The 16,508-nt window shown below is 46.6% G+C and overlaps 2 protein-coding genes across 17 annotated transcripts in view; one reads left to right on the forward strand and one right to left on the reverse strand.

Annotated features, from left to right (window-relative positions):
* The window catches only part of CCDC88A (coiled-coil domain containing 88A), a 77,956-nt gene extending 66,840 nt beyond the window's left edge, over positions 1-11,116 (forward strand). For 8 of the 16 annotated variants that reach the window (XM_061989307.1, XM_061989313.1, XM_061989316.1 and 5 more), the window contains one exon: positions 1,616-5,410. In XM_061989307.1, the coding sequence (XP_061845291.1) occupies positions 1,616-2,635 (1,020 nt within the window). In that variant the 3' untranslated portion in view covers positions 2,636-5,410. Of the gene's footprint in view, positions 1-1,615; positions 5,412-6,704; positions 6,805-7,362 lie in introns of those variants that run through there. The other 8 variants (XM_061989311.1, XM_061989318.1, XM_061989319.1 and 5 more) reach the window with 4 other exon arrangements.
* A 1,602-nt stretch (positions 11,117-12,718) lies between these two features.
* LOC104563863 (prolyl-tRNA synthetase associated domain-containing protein 1-like) lies at positions 12,719-14,691 on the reverse strand. Its single transcript, XM_061989659.1, is given in 4 exon segments — positions 12,719-13,408; positions 13,411-13,490; positions 13,492-13,673; positions 14,314-14,691. Coding segments are annotated over 4 exon segments (789 nt in total). The 3' UTR covers positions 12,719-13,259.
* Positions 14,692-16,508: the final 1,817 nt, after the last annotated feature.

Genomic DNA, 16,508 nt, shown 5'->3' on the forward strand with positions numbered 1-16,508 from the left:
TCTTCTTTTCTTTATGGTTCCTTTTCTCATGGAGACATTCACACATATGATTCTATGATATGGTTTCATAAACCTGTTCTGCCTGAATCCTGGAACAATACTTATCCCACTCCTCTGACTGGAGGTCATTAATTGTCCTGAGCTTTGTTGACTTTTCCATCACCTCAGTAGGCCTCTGGACTTTGCCCTGTGTTGCTAGATCATCATCAGTTTATCTAACACAGATTGTAGCTGATCTTCGTGGCACAAGGGTCTTTCATTTGCTTTCCTACATGTTTTCTAAACGAAGAGCTTTTTGGCATTTCTCTCAAGCTCCTTTCATCTGTTTCAACTTTATTCATAGACTCACAGAATGGTGGGGTTGGAAGGGACCTTTAGAGATCATCCACTCCAACCCCCCTGCAGAAGCAGGGTCACCTAGATCAGGTCACATAAGAACATGTCCAGGTGGGGCTTGAAGCCCTCCAAGGAAGGAGCCTCCACACCCCTCTGGGCAGCCTGTGCCAGGGCTCCCTCACTGAAACAGGGAAAGAGCTTCTTCTTATGTTTAAGTGGAACTTTTTGTGTTCCAGCTTCATCCCATCACCCCTTGTCCTGTTGCTGGCTACTATAGAAAAAAGGGATGTCCCAACCTTCTGACACCCACCCTTTAGATATTGATAAATGTTAATAAGATCTCCCCTCAGTCTCCTCTCCTCCAGACTAAACAGCCCCAGGTCCCGCAGCCTTTCCTCGTATGAAAGATGTTCCAGTGCCCTGATCATCTTGGTGTCCCTGCACTGGCCTCTCTCCAGCACTTCCCTGTCCCTCTTGAGCTGAGGAGCCCAGAACTGGACACAGGACTCCAGATGAGGCCTCATCAGGGCAGAGCAGAGGGGGAGAAGAACCTCCCTTGACCTGCTGCCCACACTCTTCTTGCTGCATCCCAGGCTGCCATCGGCTTCTTGGCCACGAGGGCACAGTGCTGGCTCATGTTTCCGTAGCTCTGAGCCCGATTCTTTGCAAGTTGTCTCTTACCATTGTGAAAAAGATTGCAGCCTTTCTCCACTGGGTCTGTGAGCAGTATTCACCTCAGCTTCTTTTTTTCCTTAGCTCTGAAGTCTTTTCTCCAGAAATAAAAAGCTGGGAGCAGGCCAGTCCCAAGTCAGGCACCAAGGGTCCATCCCTAACGATTCAGTGCTTTGTATTGCTTTCTGAGGTTTTTATCGTTATTATTGGAGTGCATACAGAGTTTAAGCTCATAGCTCTGGATGATCAGTATCAATTAAAATCATAGTCCATATGAAATTGCTTAGGGGAGGTATTGATGAGTGATGGCAGAGGGCAAGTGGGTGAGAGGAGCAACTTGAAGATTTTGATCATCTAATTTGCTGCATCAATCAGTGTTACAAGCAGTAATTCCAGATAGTTATGAGCCGACACCTGCATGTACTTGCTTTTAAGCTGTACAGAGAGCTCATGAGTAATTGTTTAAGGCTGACTTTAGAGCTGAGGAGATTTTAACCCCCCCCCCCCCCTTTTTAGAACTGCTGTTTGTTTATGTCCACAAAGGTTGCTCAAGAAAAGGTCAGACTTGCAATTCATTAATTTATAAGGTGTTTCGTATTTTCAACAGCTGAAATCTGCAAGCGAAGAGAATCTTTTAGATGAAGTAATGAAAAGCTTATCAGAGTCTGCAGAGCTGACAGGGAAGGACAAGCTGAGAAGACAGCCAGGTGCCGGCTGTGGTATCGTCAGATCGTTCAGTGTGAAAAACACAATTGAGTTCTCAGATGGACGGTCCCTTAAACCAGAGCAACTCGTAAGGCCCAGCCTTCGTAGAAGTGATGATACCTATTTCACTAGCTCTCCAATAAAATTCACATCAGGTGCTCAAGGGAAGGCCAGATCGGTTAAAGACAAGATGCAAAGCGTGTCCCAGCGACAATCGAGAGATTGCAACCCTTACGCCACCTTACCTCGCGCCAGCAGCGTGATTTCCACGGCAGAGGGAACCACTCGAAGGACAAGCATTCATGATTTTTTGTCTAAGGACAGTAGGCAACCTGTCTCAGTCGATCCAGCACCCTCCACCGCTGACAGAAGTGTTCCAGCAACTTCTAGTGAGTACTCAGCACACCAGCTCTCCCCTAATTTGTTTCACTGTGTGGCTTACAGAGTAGATTGTGTTCCAGAGAGCGATGCAGCTAACCCAGTTAACCCACCTTATGTAGGATGTAACTCTGATGGGCCTAAGACTTCAAAGGTGGGAAGGTCACATTTTCATCAGAGAACTTCGCTGAGCACGAGTGTGTTTCATGATACACTCAGTCCCTCTGGTAACGACAGCACAGGATTGTTCACTGTGCATAAGCCATTTTTATCCCTTAACACTGAATTAGTTAGTAATATCAGTGGATTGCCTCACAGATCTCCATCAAAACCAGCTGATCAGGCAAGCCTGTCAGCGTTCAGACCACTGCCTAAAAATGCAGAGGAGCCTCCTGCTCATCAGAAACCTGCCCATAGTGAGCAGAGGTCAGTTCCAGCTGCTGAGTCGGTTCCCACCACCTCTGTGAGCGCTAGTGAGGCTCAGTCCCCGCTCCTGGTTTCTGAAGACAATAAAACAGTGTGGTATGAGTATGGCTGTGTATGATAAGGAAGCTGTATTATTAAATCTCTCTCTATATATAGCCTAACATGACATATAAGTGGTGTTCTCAGTGTCCACTGGATCTAGAGAAAAGCTCTCCAATGCAAAAAGAATCTTGTGTTAGCTGTGTGGGTCCTTGTTGTCTGAGAACATTGGCAGAGGGCTCCCTTGTGTACTCCAGCATGTTTGAATGTAAAGTTGTAACCTCACCAAAGTTTGCATGAAACATTAATTGCACTGTATATATTTTGCATGCCTTTAAAAGTCTTTATAATACAAGCTCTATTTTTATTTGTGGTGCATTACAAGGATTTGGGGGTTTATGTTCCTGTCCATGACTGTGAATGCATGTTAAACCAGCTGCATGCTGCACTGCCAACAGCAGCCTTCCCGCCACAGAGACAGTCCTTTTCAGCTGTGCTTTCAGGTGTATCAGTGACATACTGATTCTGTGTTTGGAGTAAAACCACTTTTTCTCCCCTTTGTTCAGAAATGAGATCCTAATGAAAAGAAGCATTTAGAGAGATTTCAGTGTGGTCCCGTTTGAGTTCCACCACGTCCTGGCATAAGCGCACTTTGCAGAAGGGAACAAGTTATAACCCAATAAATCAGTGCCTCCAGCTTGCACAGTAAATATGCATTACTGCTCATACCTGCTGAAGTAGTAATAAACACAAAGACCATTGGGGATCTTAGAAATGATCATTCTTATGAAGGGATAATAAATGGTCACGTGATACAGAGCACTTGTAACGAAAAAATGACCCTTTCCACCTTTTCCCTTTCGGATGCTTTGTCTTTCCACATCTGGTGTACAAATGTGGTGAAGTGTGTGGTTTTACTGGGAGTCAGAGAACAGAGTTACAAGAGACTCCTTGTGGGGTGTGGTAATAAAAACCTGTATTGATTATGGTGGAAATTCATTTTTTCTCAGTAGGAGAACCACTAGTATCGTAGAAAACAAGAAAATAAAACAGAACACTGGCTAAATTAACACAGTGAAATCAAAGGAAAAAATACCACCAAGTTTACTTGCAAAATTCTAGGAGTGTAAGAGTATCATGTAAGCCAGTAAGTCCTTAAATCCCAGCTGCCCAGCTCAAGGGAAATGATGAAAAGTGATAACTTAATGTGCCACTTGCTCAGCAATTTCTTGAAACTTCTTAATCACAAACAGCTCAAAATTGTGTTGTACTTCCAGCACAGTTACCTGAGGCTTTAGCACTTTTTTGCAAGAGGAAACATTTACTGACAGTTATTGGAAGGCAGAATTACATCTGCTAGTAAAGAAACAAAACATCCCTCCAGGAAAACGATTTCAGATTGAACATAAGTATTACAAATCAGGAATGTCACGATCTTACAACTGAATTTAGTTAGCCAGTGGTGTTGTGGCAGTTGTGGCACTGTGGTGTGTGCTGAACTTTCATTCCTTAGGGTGTAAGTAGGGAGGGGAAGAAGTGCTGCAAGTAAGTACACAGTTGCTCAAGGAAAGGCAGCAGGCATCCCACATGTTAGGTCTGTAAGGTCTCCATTTCATACCTTGGGGATAAAATGTGGAGACAGCCCTTTCCAGAGCTGTAGCTGTATTTCAGAGTGGGGGGGAAAGAGCGAGGGAGGAAAATTGGATGTTTCAAAGACATTCCGTGGAGGGTGAAATTACCACTTTGGGATGGAAAGCAGCCATCCTTGAGCATGGCTGGAGGCATCCTTTGTTACTCTTGTGATGATAAATTTGGCACTTCTCTTCAAGGTTGTTCCCAGTGTGCTGTTAGTTATTGCTGCACTCTCTCTAGAATCATTTCACCACTAAAAAAGTCCAGATCTGCAATGTAATCTCAATTTCACAGGCGTTGCCTCCCACGCAGCAGGACTGGTGGTCGTGTCATTTGACTTCACGGCCGTTCAGCTGCAGATGTGCTTGAATTAGCTCTGAGATGAATAATGCCGTTATCTGAAGCGGCCTGTGCATAATACATGTTGCAAGTCATTTCAGGAATTATGCAGAAAATCTCCTTAGCTCTGACAGTACTTATTATAAACTCACACTGTGCCAGCAGTGCCTGTATTTTTAACTGGTTGCAAGCCTGCTGGCTTGCAGAGAGGCTGCTTGTTCTGATCACAAGGAGGTTTGTAGCTAGAGGTAGTATCGTCTGCTCAGATCAGCTGCTATTGTTGGAGCAAGCAGATAAGCTTCCAGGCATGCCATTATCTCCTTTGCCAGCCTTGTCCTGCCTAGGCCCTTAGACTGTCACAGCTACAGCAACCACCAGTATTGTTGCCAGATCTGTTTACTGTGAACTCTCAGCGTGACCACGGAACCCTGACTGTAATCATCAGCAAGGCCAAGGTCTGAAGAGACATTACCCCTGGAGAGTGAAGTTAAAGCTTGCTGTCAAGGCAGCAAACTACTTTTGGGTTCTTTTCCAGCTATTGCCCATGAGCCACTTCAGTTTGCCTTGTTTCCTTTCTCTTCAGAGCACTAAGCTGTCACAAACCAATCTGATAGTGAAAATGCTGATCTTTAATGCTGGTTTAGCTTGTGTTTTACCTTACTCTGTTGAGGGGAGAGGGACAATGTTAAAACAGCTTCTCTGAAAAACAAAGGGCTTCAGAATAACCAAGTGTTAGTGTCTTTGAACATTGGTGTCTTGGCTCCTCTACAGGAGTTCTAGACTAACCTTGTCCAGCTCAAGGTACTATTTTACATTGGAAAGCTGCCAGAAAAGGCCCTGAGGGTGTTGCTCCACACTGGCTGAACATGAGCCAGCAGCGTGCCCAGGTGGCCAAGAAGGCCAAGGGCATCTTGGCTTGTATCAGCACTGGTGCAGCAGCAGGGCAGCCCTGTGCTGGGCCCTGGGGAGGCTGTAGCTCCAGGGCTGTGTTCAGTGCAGGGTCCCTCACTCACTGCCAGAGGGACACTGAGGGGCTGCAGCGTGGCCAGAGCTGCGCACAGAGCTGGGGAAGGGGCTGGAGCACAAGGGGCTGGGGAGGGGCTGAGGGAATGGGGGTGTTGAGCCTGGAGAAGAGGAGCCTGAGGGGACACAGCAGCACTCTCTGACACTCCCTGACAGGAGGCTGCAGGGAGCTGGGGGTCAGGCTCTGCTCCAAGTAACAAGTGATAGGACGAGGAAACAGCCTCAAGTTGTGCCAGGGGAGGTCTAATTAGACTGGAGAGGAGGAAGAACTTCTTCTCTGAGAGGACTGTTAGACACTGGCAGAGGCTGCCCAGGGAAAAGAAATGTCAACACTTGTATATTATCTATGAAAGAAAACAAATGTCTTCAGGTACAGGATTATTTTTTCCACCAAGTTTTGGTCTCTTTGCTTTGACAATACACCATGAATATCTCTTTGGGGCTGTGCTCACACAGTGGAAGGATCTCTGCAATTCCTTTCAGACCCAAAGGCTGCTGCTCCTTGGCCATTCAGATGGCTGATCATAAAACTCACAGTGCTCTTGCTCATTCCCTACCACCTTCAAAGATGATAAGTCAGGGCTTTGCATGGTAACGATAAACACTAAATACGGGACTGCTGGCCAAAAAACGTGGTGTTGTTCAATCTGCTTGCACTTGCAGGTTTGCTTGATGCTTTGCTGCTTTAAGTGAGTAGTAAGTTGAGATCCTGCATTTGGCACGTGCAAGCTGTTGCATGCAAAGGTGATTTTCTGTTCTGCAGAACTGAATGTGAACGTTTCTGTCCGTGTGTGGCAGGTGCAAGTGACTCAGGGTCTCCGCTGGCTTCGCTCAGCCTTGGGTACACGTGATTACAGCATCACACAGGCACGGCTTTAGGGTTAGTGTATCTAAAAGTTGAGTGTGTCTGATTGTGGTTTTGACAACAACAGCTGGTTATTGTAAATGCTAAGCTGCATTTGAATGAGGGTAGTTGAACAGGCACTTCCAGTGAGTTTCTTCTATCCCTCTCCTCTGTCCTTTCCTCTGAAGAAATAAAGTGTTTATATATCCTTTTGCTCTACTAATATGTAGAATGTATTGTAATGCATGAGAGGTTTTTTTTTCATGTCCTGACAAACACAATGAATAACATGAAATGCTTTTCTCTGCAGATGTGGAAGCTATGCCAGAAAGCAGAAATTCAAAAAGCAGGTCTAGGGAGCAACAAAGCTCCTAATTCTATTACCCACTACATGAGATGTGGGCCAAGTGGTGAGTTTCCTGCCCCAAACGTAAATGAGATTAATTTCATTTACAACAAACTAACAGCATTACATATAAGAACAAGTGCACATTGCATTAACCAGATGTAAATACTGCTTGCTTAACTGGCTTCTACCTTGCTTATTAATTAAGCCAGAACAGGTTGTTTTACAGCAGTTGTTTTGCCTGTGTAGGCAGGGAACTTGGTCCCATTTAGCCTTCTGCCTGTAAAAAGTACATTCCTTTTTCAGATCTCCTAAAGGAGAAAGCTCAAAGAAACCACATTGAGAAGTAACATTGAAGTCAGTTCTTAGAAAGGGACAGAAAAATCTAAAAGAGGAGTTTAATGGGACATGTGAAGTAAACTGTGCTCCAAGGAAACTGCCTTTTTGTACAGCTTGTCTTTGGCGTTCTGTCCTCTTCTTGACTTCATTTGACATCTTGACATCTTTGATGCATGCTGTTAGTGCTGTTAGTTCTGTTAGTGACTTAACTCTGTGTTTTATACTTCTACACCTTAAGCTTTTCTTATGTTCTTTTCTCTTTCTACCTTCCAACTGAACGCAGAGAGAAAAGTGTCCTTCAGTATCTCAGTGTGAAGCCTTTGTATCTGAAGTAACAAGACAGCGACTGTAGGAACCATTAATAAAAAATAAGGGAATTTTTTACACTCCTCGTGACTAGAGCAGGCAAGAAATAAAAACCTACCTACCTTCCTTCCTTCCTTCCTTGAATCAAGGAGCTCTACTGGAGTCTACTGCTGGAAACGTGTAGATGGTCTTAGGAATTATTGCACATTGCACTGTTAAGATCTACTCAATAAAGGACAGTTCTCATCTCCCTAAGGACCAAGAGTTTTAAGGTCTCAAGAATTACTCCAGGAAAAACAAAACAAACTTCTTTCATCTCCTGTTTATGAAATTAGCCACTGATTTGCTTAAGCTTCTGCTAATAATCAGCCAAAAAAAACCCCACACCCCCATAACTAGCAGTTCCTAATCTGTAAATGCTGTAGCATTTTGTTGAAATTGACTGTATATACAGGTACCAAAACCTCCCAGCTTACTGGCACTTGACTGCCTTGTTTGGTTAGCATAACGTGCATGAAACTGCTCTTCACCAAGTTTACGCTGACTTTTGTTGCGTTCTGCAAGAGAAGAATTTGTTTCCATCCCCAGAAGTCGGATAACTAACAGAAGTGGGAGTCATGGGATAATGGTGTTATGTAGGAATCGTTTGTCATTCGTGTTTGCCACGTTCCCAAGTCACTCAGCATCTCTGTGTTCAGATGTTGCTGACAGGAACTCGTCAGCTAGGATTTTTCGTTTCAATAGGAGGCTGTTTCCAGCAGACGGCGTTTCCAGGAGGAGCCTCGTCTGATGATGTTTGTGTAGCGACTGATCTCTTTGTTTGTCTTTTGACATGAGCTGATTGTGGCTTAGGAGGTTTCCTGATGGCAAGAAGAAATGTAAATATAATATCATATGCATTTTACAATCAGCTCCACCTCAGGCTGCCTTTTATTAGGTGCATTTTGTTCACTGTCCATTTACATCGGAGTCAACAAATGGTATCGGCACATTCGGTGAGTGCACACATTTGTTGTCTGGGAAGCATTTGCAGAGAGCTCAGAGGAAGGGTACCTGAACTTAACAACCAGATCCCACAATGAGCTATCACCAGTATATTTTATTACAAGCCAGGAAGCACGTGGATATTCCTATCCTAAAGGGTTAACTGTGTAACCTCCCAGTCTTCCAACAGGCACCTAGGTACCTGCAGCCCCAGGTTTTATCCTTTAGAAAGTTGCAAGCTGTCAGAGGCAGTTGGAACAGGAGCGTTTCTCATCTGAGAGAGAGTGCAATTCACCAGCTTCAGAAGCTCACTGGCAAGTCATTTCCTTTCTTTTCCTGATATTTTGTCCAAAAGGAGGAAAGTTCAATAAGCTTTAGGAGGGGAAATTTTCTTGTGGGTCTTTTTTTTTTTTCCCTTGAAGTGATTTCCTTCTGAAGGACTTTTTATGATAAAGTGTGCTAAAAGGTCTGGATCTAAACAGGGTATCTTGGGTTTACAACAGAAATACTTGGCTCAGACTGGGATTGTTTTCACACAGAATTGAAACACTTCTGGGGTTTTTTTCTGAAGTGAAAATAAGACCCATTTGGCTGCTCCCTGGTTTTGGTATTTCACTAAACCCATTGGATTGTTCTGATGACCATTTCTGGTCCCTTATCCTCAGCATCAGGATGTTGGCTGATTCAGTGGAAGCACAGTGAGTTTTGAGCGCATTGACACAGATGAGCAGTCCCAGGAGTGATCTGCAGCCCGGATCACTCCTGAAACCCAGCCCCACAGCGGTTTTGTACGGTCAGCCTGAGTTCAGCTGTGTTTGGAATCAGTTTTCCCACGTGGTAACTGACAGGGTGATGTCTCTGAGAAGGATTTGGGGCACTCCAGGCCGTGCAGTGATGGCTGGGAGGTGTCACCAGAGGGGTGGGTGGCTGTGGCAAGGAGAGGTGACAGGTAGCTGATGTGTTCCTGTGTGCACTCAGAGCTCAGTTTCTCCCCCAGTGAGACAGAGCAGTGAGCAGCAGGATCTGGTGCCAAGCTGGTGTCTGTGCCAGTCCCGACCACAGCGGAGACCAAGCTGCAGAGACTGAAGGGAAAGCTTCCTTTGCAGAACTCTGCAGACAGAGGTACCACATCTGGGGTGCTGGGAGCCCTCACTAAAGGCACTGCTGATGTGACAGAGAATTGAAGTTCCAGTAAACCTCCATTTCTGCATGACAGTGTTTTTCAGGCCCGTTGCAGGGTCTGGTTGTGACTGGCTTCTCCTCGCCCTCATACACCAGATGCCTGTCATACTCTGAAGCCCCAACCATTGAGTAGCGTTACTGTTGTTACAAGGTGTGTGTCTTGAATGACCAGATTGAAACTGTAGTGCCAAATGCTGTTTCTCTTGGCAGAGTCCCAGCAGCTGTGTGTGTTGAGGTAGGTTCCCCAGGCAGGAGTGGTGTATCACCATGACTGCATGGCACAGCGTTGCTGGGCACCCCTCACCCGCCTGCACCACGCTTGGCTGTGTCCCTGTCCTCACACAGCCGTCTCCTGAGTGGTATTTATTAGCTCAGCTCTTTCCTGTATTCATTAGGTTGTCCAAAATTAGCTGTCACAACTTCTAGGCTTGCTTTTTGCATAGTACAATGCCTTCCGAAAGCATCTGTGTGGCCACAGCCAGGGTCTGTCACATGTGACTGGGAAGGTGTGTTAGAAGTGAGCCCCCCTCACCCAAAACCTAAGCAAAGGTTTCTTGTTTGGGAGAGAATAGGCAGGAGTTTGGGGGCAGAACTCATCCAGAGTCCCATGGAGGTCCCAGCCAGTGCCTGCCTGTGCCACTGCAGGCAGGTTTCAACCCACTCGGTCTGCACCAAGTGCAGAGGCCAGAGCAGGGTCTGGGGTTGTATTTGCTGCATTAGCCAAAAGCAGCACCAGGGACACATTTGCATGGGAGAGATCAGGATTTACTTCTGATCATTTGCAGAGTTTCAGAGCAGAACAGTCAGGAGGTTCTCTGTGCTCTCATGATTTTTGAATGATTTTCCTTCCATCCTCTTTCCTTTCTCTGCCCTTAAAATGGAATAAAACCCCCTTTTCTGACCCCCAAACTCCCAGGGGAAGAGCACGGTGTGTGACACAGCGTGCAAGAGCACACAGCTTTTTACTGCAAGAGGTGCCAAACCTGACACTGCTGGTCCAAGACATAGTTGTGCATCATGTGTCGTTTCCCTTCCCTCCTCTGATAGTCTGCTGAGGATTTAGCTACATTCCCAACACCTATTATTTTCCCAAGACATGATGCAGCCTCACCAAGGGAGCTCATGGATGATTTTGAGAGGTAGAGGATAATGTATATGTAAATAATGCTTTGATATTAATAAAACTGCCTTAAAGGAATGTACCTAGGTGTGAAACAAAAAGCTCTTATTTAAAACTGTAATTTCCTTGACATATGGATTTTTTTAATGTTTGCCATTGTATACATTTATTAATGATGTTATTAAAATGCCAAACCAAATAGTTTTTTCACTCTTCTTTTGTGTGTACCTCTCCACACACCTTTCCTGGGAGCTGGTGTAACTGGAAGGGGTCAGGGCTCCGTGCTGGTGACGTGCTCGATGTTTCTGGACAGGATGTAGTTTGTTCCACGTTGTTGATTTGTGTTTGGGCTCTTGTAGCTTTTAACTAGACACTATTTTGATATCTTTTTTCCTGTTGACACTAATTTCATAAGCAAATACAAAAGGGAAATGATTCCAGGTTTGCCAAACGTGGCATGTGGAGCTTGGGCTCTGCTTGGATGGCGGTTTTGCCGAGACCAGTCTCGGGATCCCTCCTGAGGACGGAGGCAGTACGACTGTAGGTAGTAGAGATGTGTGTGAAGCACAGCAAGCCTCTGTTGTGCTCATGTCTTTAACAGGATTCTTCACTCTTAAAGCTTTCTGCATTGAAAAACCTTGGCAGGTCAAATTTAATTTGCAAGTCTGAAAGGATTTTGGGGTGCCCTAAAGAAGAAGCTTTAAAGGGGAAGGAGAGGGAGTGTCAGGCAGAGGCTGAGATAAAATTCACCTTCAAAGACACAAAAGAGTGTTTCCTAATACCTAGCTATTTTAGCAATGCATTTGTCAGTTTGTTCACGAGTCTACCCAATATTCCCAAACACCAGCCATTCCTTCCAGTCTTTTCTTTACCAGCTCTAAACCCACATGTCTCTGGACGTCTTTTTAGTGACTCTTCCTATAGCTCCAACGTTTCTGGGTCACGCCTTTCCCATCTGAGATGACTGCCATGACACATGGGGTTGGTTTGTGTCTTGCTGAGGCAGAGGGGAGAATTCCAGCTGCTGTATCATGAGGCGTTCAGTGTTCAGATCACATCAGAAATGAAACCACGGTAAGGATGTGGTGAAGTAACCTGCCTTCCCCTAGAAGAGCCACTCTGTGAATTGTTCTTTCTGTAGCATTCAAGGTTTCACTTCTGTACAGGAGAAAACCCCACCACAGCAGCATGTGTGATGTTGTCAGCTGAGAGGACTGTCCTGGCTGCGTAGAATGAAGCTGAGTATCTTGCCTTGTGTTTCTCTTGAAGCGTTTCCCTCTGTCGCCCTTAGTGTGTGCAGGAGCAAACAGGCAGCCCAGACTGCAAGACCTTTCTGTCATTTCCTTCTTCACTCTAATTCCCACCCTGTCTCTGCTGCCACTCGAGCTTGTCTTCACAGCCCACTACTCTCTGGCTCTGTTCAAAAGCCCTTTTCCCATCAGGGTATGGTGTTGTCCCTCAGGCACTGCTGCCCTGCCTCTGGGGTTTGTGTGAGCACTCCTTGCACTTGGAGCACTCGACTTCATGCTTCCTGCTGCTTCTGCCTTCCACACACAATCTCTTCGAAGAGAGTTTTATTCATTTAGGCAGGAGAGGAGAAAGAATTAGATTAGGAAATTAAGAGTGTTTCAGTCTTGTGATAGTAGGCACTTTGTTTTTTAGACTAAACATAGATCATCTACTGAAAGCCAAATCAGCCCCACCTCAGCCTCTTAAAGACAGGGATGTTTGTCTGTGCAGTGCCCTCCTCCCAGAGGGAGAAGCTCAAGTGTGGGCACGTACCATTCCACTCTTGCCACTGGTCTAGGTGCTGGGCATGGGGACAGTGGAGCAGAGAAGACACACGTCCTCCTTCATGGATCTGGAGGAGCTGTGCACAAAAGCTCATGGCAGGTGTCCCAGGTGCCACCAGGATGGCCTGCAACAGGGCAGGAACCCCCAGGAACCAGAGTCCTTGGAGCCACGTTTGGAGAGGCTCTGGGAAGAGGGGAGGCACGCAGCTGGCTTCACAGGGCCATCACCTGAAGGTGCAGGAGGTTGTGGATACTGTGAAAGTGAAAATCCAACTAAAAACCGAGACAATCAGATGTGTTTTCTGTAGTGTGGGGAAGCTGGGTTTTCTAGGTTGAAGTAATAAAAAGCAAGCAATGTGTATGCAGCAGGGGACAAAAGGGGTACAGCTCCACAGGCTGGACTCTTCTGTCTGTGTGTGCTGACAGATGCTTTAAAACTGCTGTTGTTTCCTCATGATGTTTTAAGTTTAATCTTCCAAGGCCAGTACCACACAGAGAAAGTTCCAGTTTTATCCATTTTATTAACAAACAGTGTAAAATTACTCAATAACACCTTCTCTACTCCCTGGTTACTGGGGGTAGGTTGCACATGTCTTTTTGAGACTATTCTGTTAACCCTTTCAGTAACTCCAGGACAGGCGGGGCTTGCTTTTCCCACCAGATTACACAACATCAAGTTCCACAACTGGTAACATTAAACAAGGGGTGAACCTGCTTTTTCAGACTGTATTTGTAATGAGACTTTTCGCCAGTTGTGCTCTACACAATCCTCGTTGACAGAAACATCAGCTTCATCTACTTCGTGCAATCATCGAAGCGTACAAGGACGGGATCGTGGCCCCTTGATCTCACAAACTTCAAGAAGCCTTCGGGGCTTAAGCCCACGGTTGCAGAATTTGTCATTGGGTGAAAATACACCTTTTCGTGGCCACCTTCCACAAGTCAGCATCCAGCACAAACCTCACGTCTCCCTGGTCGCAGAAGAGGGCCACGGGTGTCACGCAGCCCTGGCACACTTTCAGTTTCATCAGCAAACCTCAGGTTTCCAACACCCAGTTTTTTAGCAAGGTCATTTAAATGGATTTGCCTGTTGTGCAGAACAGTCACCAGCCAGAACCCTTTCTTCTTCTTGTCTTTAAGGAAAAGGTTTTTACTGTGAGCTCCTTTCATGTGTTGGACGTGGGGCATCATTTCTCCACCCGTGAACACCTGGAAAACACCATCAGTGTAGCGTGAGACTGTTATCCCACTAAGACTTTTAGTTGTGTACTGGCAGGTGTCTTGTTAACTACTTAGAAACCACCGAATGTTAAAACTTGGCCTAAAAACTGTACCCTTTTATGAAGAAATTGTTAAAGAACACAAATAAAAAGTGACATACTGCTCCTGCACGCTGTCGTCACCATTTCTGCCTGCTGTGGACAGCCAGAATACCACACTTCACCAAGGGCAGCCCTGGCTGCACTCCTGTGTGTGAGTCCACCACAGGCCCTCTGCAGTGTGGTGTGAGCACTTTTAACGGGGAGTGAGGAAAAGCATCCTAAAACCTGCCGACTTGGTGCTGAAGAAAGAAGCGGATGGGCTGGGAAATGGCTGGGAAAGGGAGATGTGCAATGGCTCAACAGCCCAAAAAGCCCCCGGCACGCTTAGCAGCCGTAGGTCTGTTCAGCAAGGAATGCCAAGTCTGTGATTTCCCCGCTGATGCTGTAGAAACCACGCCTGGAGCCGTCCCGGAGCCGTCCCGGAGCCGCCTGCGTCCCGCCGGTAGCAGAACTTTACTCCCGGGTGCCAAAGCGCTCCGGAGGCTGCCGAGCGGCGCGGGGGCGGGCGCCCTGGCCTCGGGCCGTACCTCAGCGTGCTCGGTCACCGTGGCGATGCCCGAACCCCGCGGCCGCTGCTGCAGCGCTTCCCGCAGCTCCGGCGCCGCCGCCGTCCCGGGGCCGCCGACACGGAGCCGGGGCCGCTGCCGCCCGCCCCTTCCGCCGGCCGCGGCCGCGCTAAGATGGCGCCCGGCCGCTGAGGGGAGTGGCCGCCATGCCGGCAGCCTGCGCGCTCTGACCGTGTGAGCAAGGGGCTGCGGCCTTGTGAGCCGCTCACACACCGCAGGCCAGTGCTCGCTGTCTCCTTGGGGCAGGGAAAAGCCGCCTGTCCCCCATCTTACAGCTCCGCGGGCCTCCCACGCTCCTGCTTCAGCCTCGCCGAGCTGAGAGCTAAGTCCGTAACGCATCTCCCTGTACCCCCACACACACCCTGCAGCCCCCTGCACACCCTGCACAGCTCAGTGCCTTCAGTATTTCCTTAAACAACCTCGTTCCTTCTCTGATGTGGCTTAAACCCAAATCCGGGACGTTCTCAAGTAGCAGGATTGGAACAACACACTGACATACCCCAGGCTTCCTCATCCCATGTGAAACGCATTTGTTTCACTCAAAGCAGGTTATTTCTGCCTGCCATATAGCTCTTAAAATCTCTTGTGCTTACTGGAGTTTCAGGTGCTGGTTTATTGCCTGCCTGCGGGTCCCTTGAAAAGTGCTGCTGCTAATTAAGGAAGAAAAGAAAAATTCAAAGGTGGAAAAGTCAAAACAAGGTAAAGTATTTGGGTAATAAAACTCACTTAAAATGAGGACTCCATAATCAAATGTTTGTTTATAAAGGCAGGCGGTTGTAATCAAGAATTGCAGCTAAAGGACAAAGCCAAGCGTTAACAGCCTCATAGTTAAGTGGAAAATACTTCTACAACCCAAAGCACTGTCCTGACCTGTGACATCAGAAATCATTTGTTTTCAGCTTGTACTTCAGAGAAACAGACAACCTGTGTAATAAAGCTTTAAACAGGCAGCCTATGTAAGAAAGCTTTAAACAGGCAACCTATGTAATAAAGCTTTAAACAGGCAACCTATGTAATAAAGCTTTCAACCAAACCAGTATGGATCCATGGTTGAGACGTGTGGATATAACATGATCCCACACTAACTCCCAGCGCCAGGCAGCAGCACACAGAAAGGTTCCCAGGCAGCCTCCAGCGGAAGGGAACTCAAAAAGCACATTTGCAGTAAGCTCAGGTGACTTTTACCTTTCAAATAAAGCGTTTTTCAGGTCAATCCCAGACTCTGGTCCCAGAGTGCCTAGAGGGTGCATTGCCAGCAGCGTGTGGGCTGGCAGCTCTGTGGCATCCGTGTGCTTGCAACGTCTTTCTGCCCAATTTCTCTCCCTGTGCAGGAACACAGACTGTATTTAGTGCCATTTATGCAACATTTGATATTTAAAGGTGGTGAGTTTTTTGCTGTGGTGGGTTTTTGAGATTCATTTCCCCCATTTTACCTTTGGAGAAACCCTCGAGGGCCCTGTGTGTGCTGAAATATCAGCACCCAGCACATTCATCAGCAGATGGTGCTTTTGAAATAAGGCACACTTTTTTTGGCAATACTCAGCATCATAAACGAGCAAATACTTGCAGTGGAGAGATCTTGAGGGCAGCAAAACACAGGGCTACTGCCTGTTGCAAGTGTGCAGAAGCCTGCTGGTGTCAGCTACCACAAGTGCCAGGTTATGGGCAAAGCGTGTCAAAAATGCAGCTCAAATGTAGAGGAAATTCTAGTTGTGTCTCTTAACACACCATTTCCAGCTGCCACATGGGGATGGCTGTAGAGGCAACATTGTCCCAGACAGACAGAAGGCTAAAGAGTGTCATAGCTTGGCATTATCTCTAAGTTTTACAAATGGCAATAAGGTGCCAGTAAACTAAAGCCCCAAAGGCTGGGGCCAAGCCCTAAGCACGTGAGTCAGGGGAGCTCTTGCTCTTCATTTCACGGTGTGGTGATGGTTGTGTGGTACGTGTTGTGTTTTGTATTGTAGCATATTGTACCTGCAGGATGTGTCTTGTTCAGTGTGTTTCCTTGTCAGGTATGGTGTGCTATGGTATTTCTTGTATTGCTTTCATTGTGTTTTTATTCCATGTACTGCATTCCAAGTATTGCGTTGTTTGTTTTGTATCCTGTGCTGCGCTTTGGTTGTATTGTGTGCTGTATTTTGTACTCTGGTGTG

The sequence above is a fragment of the Colius striatus genome, chromosome 2 (assembly GCF_028858725.1).
Source record: "Colius striatus isolate bColStr4 chromosome 2, bColStr4.1.hap1, whole genome shotgun sequence".
Taxonomy (NCBI): Eukaryota; Metazoa; Chordata; class Aves; order Coliiformes; family Coliidae; genus Colius; species Colius striatus.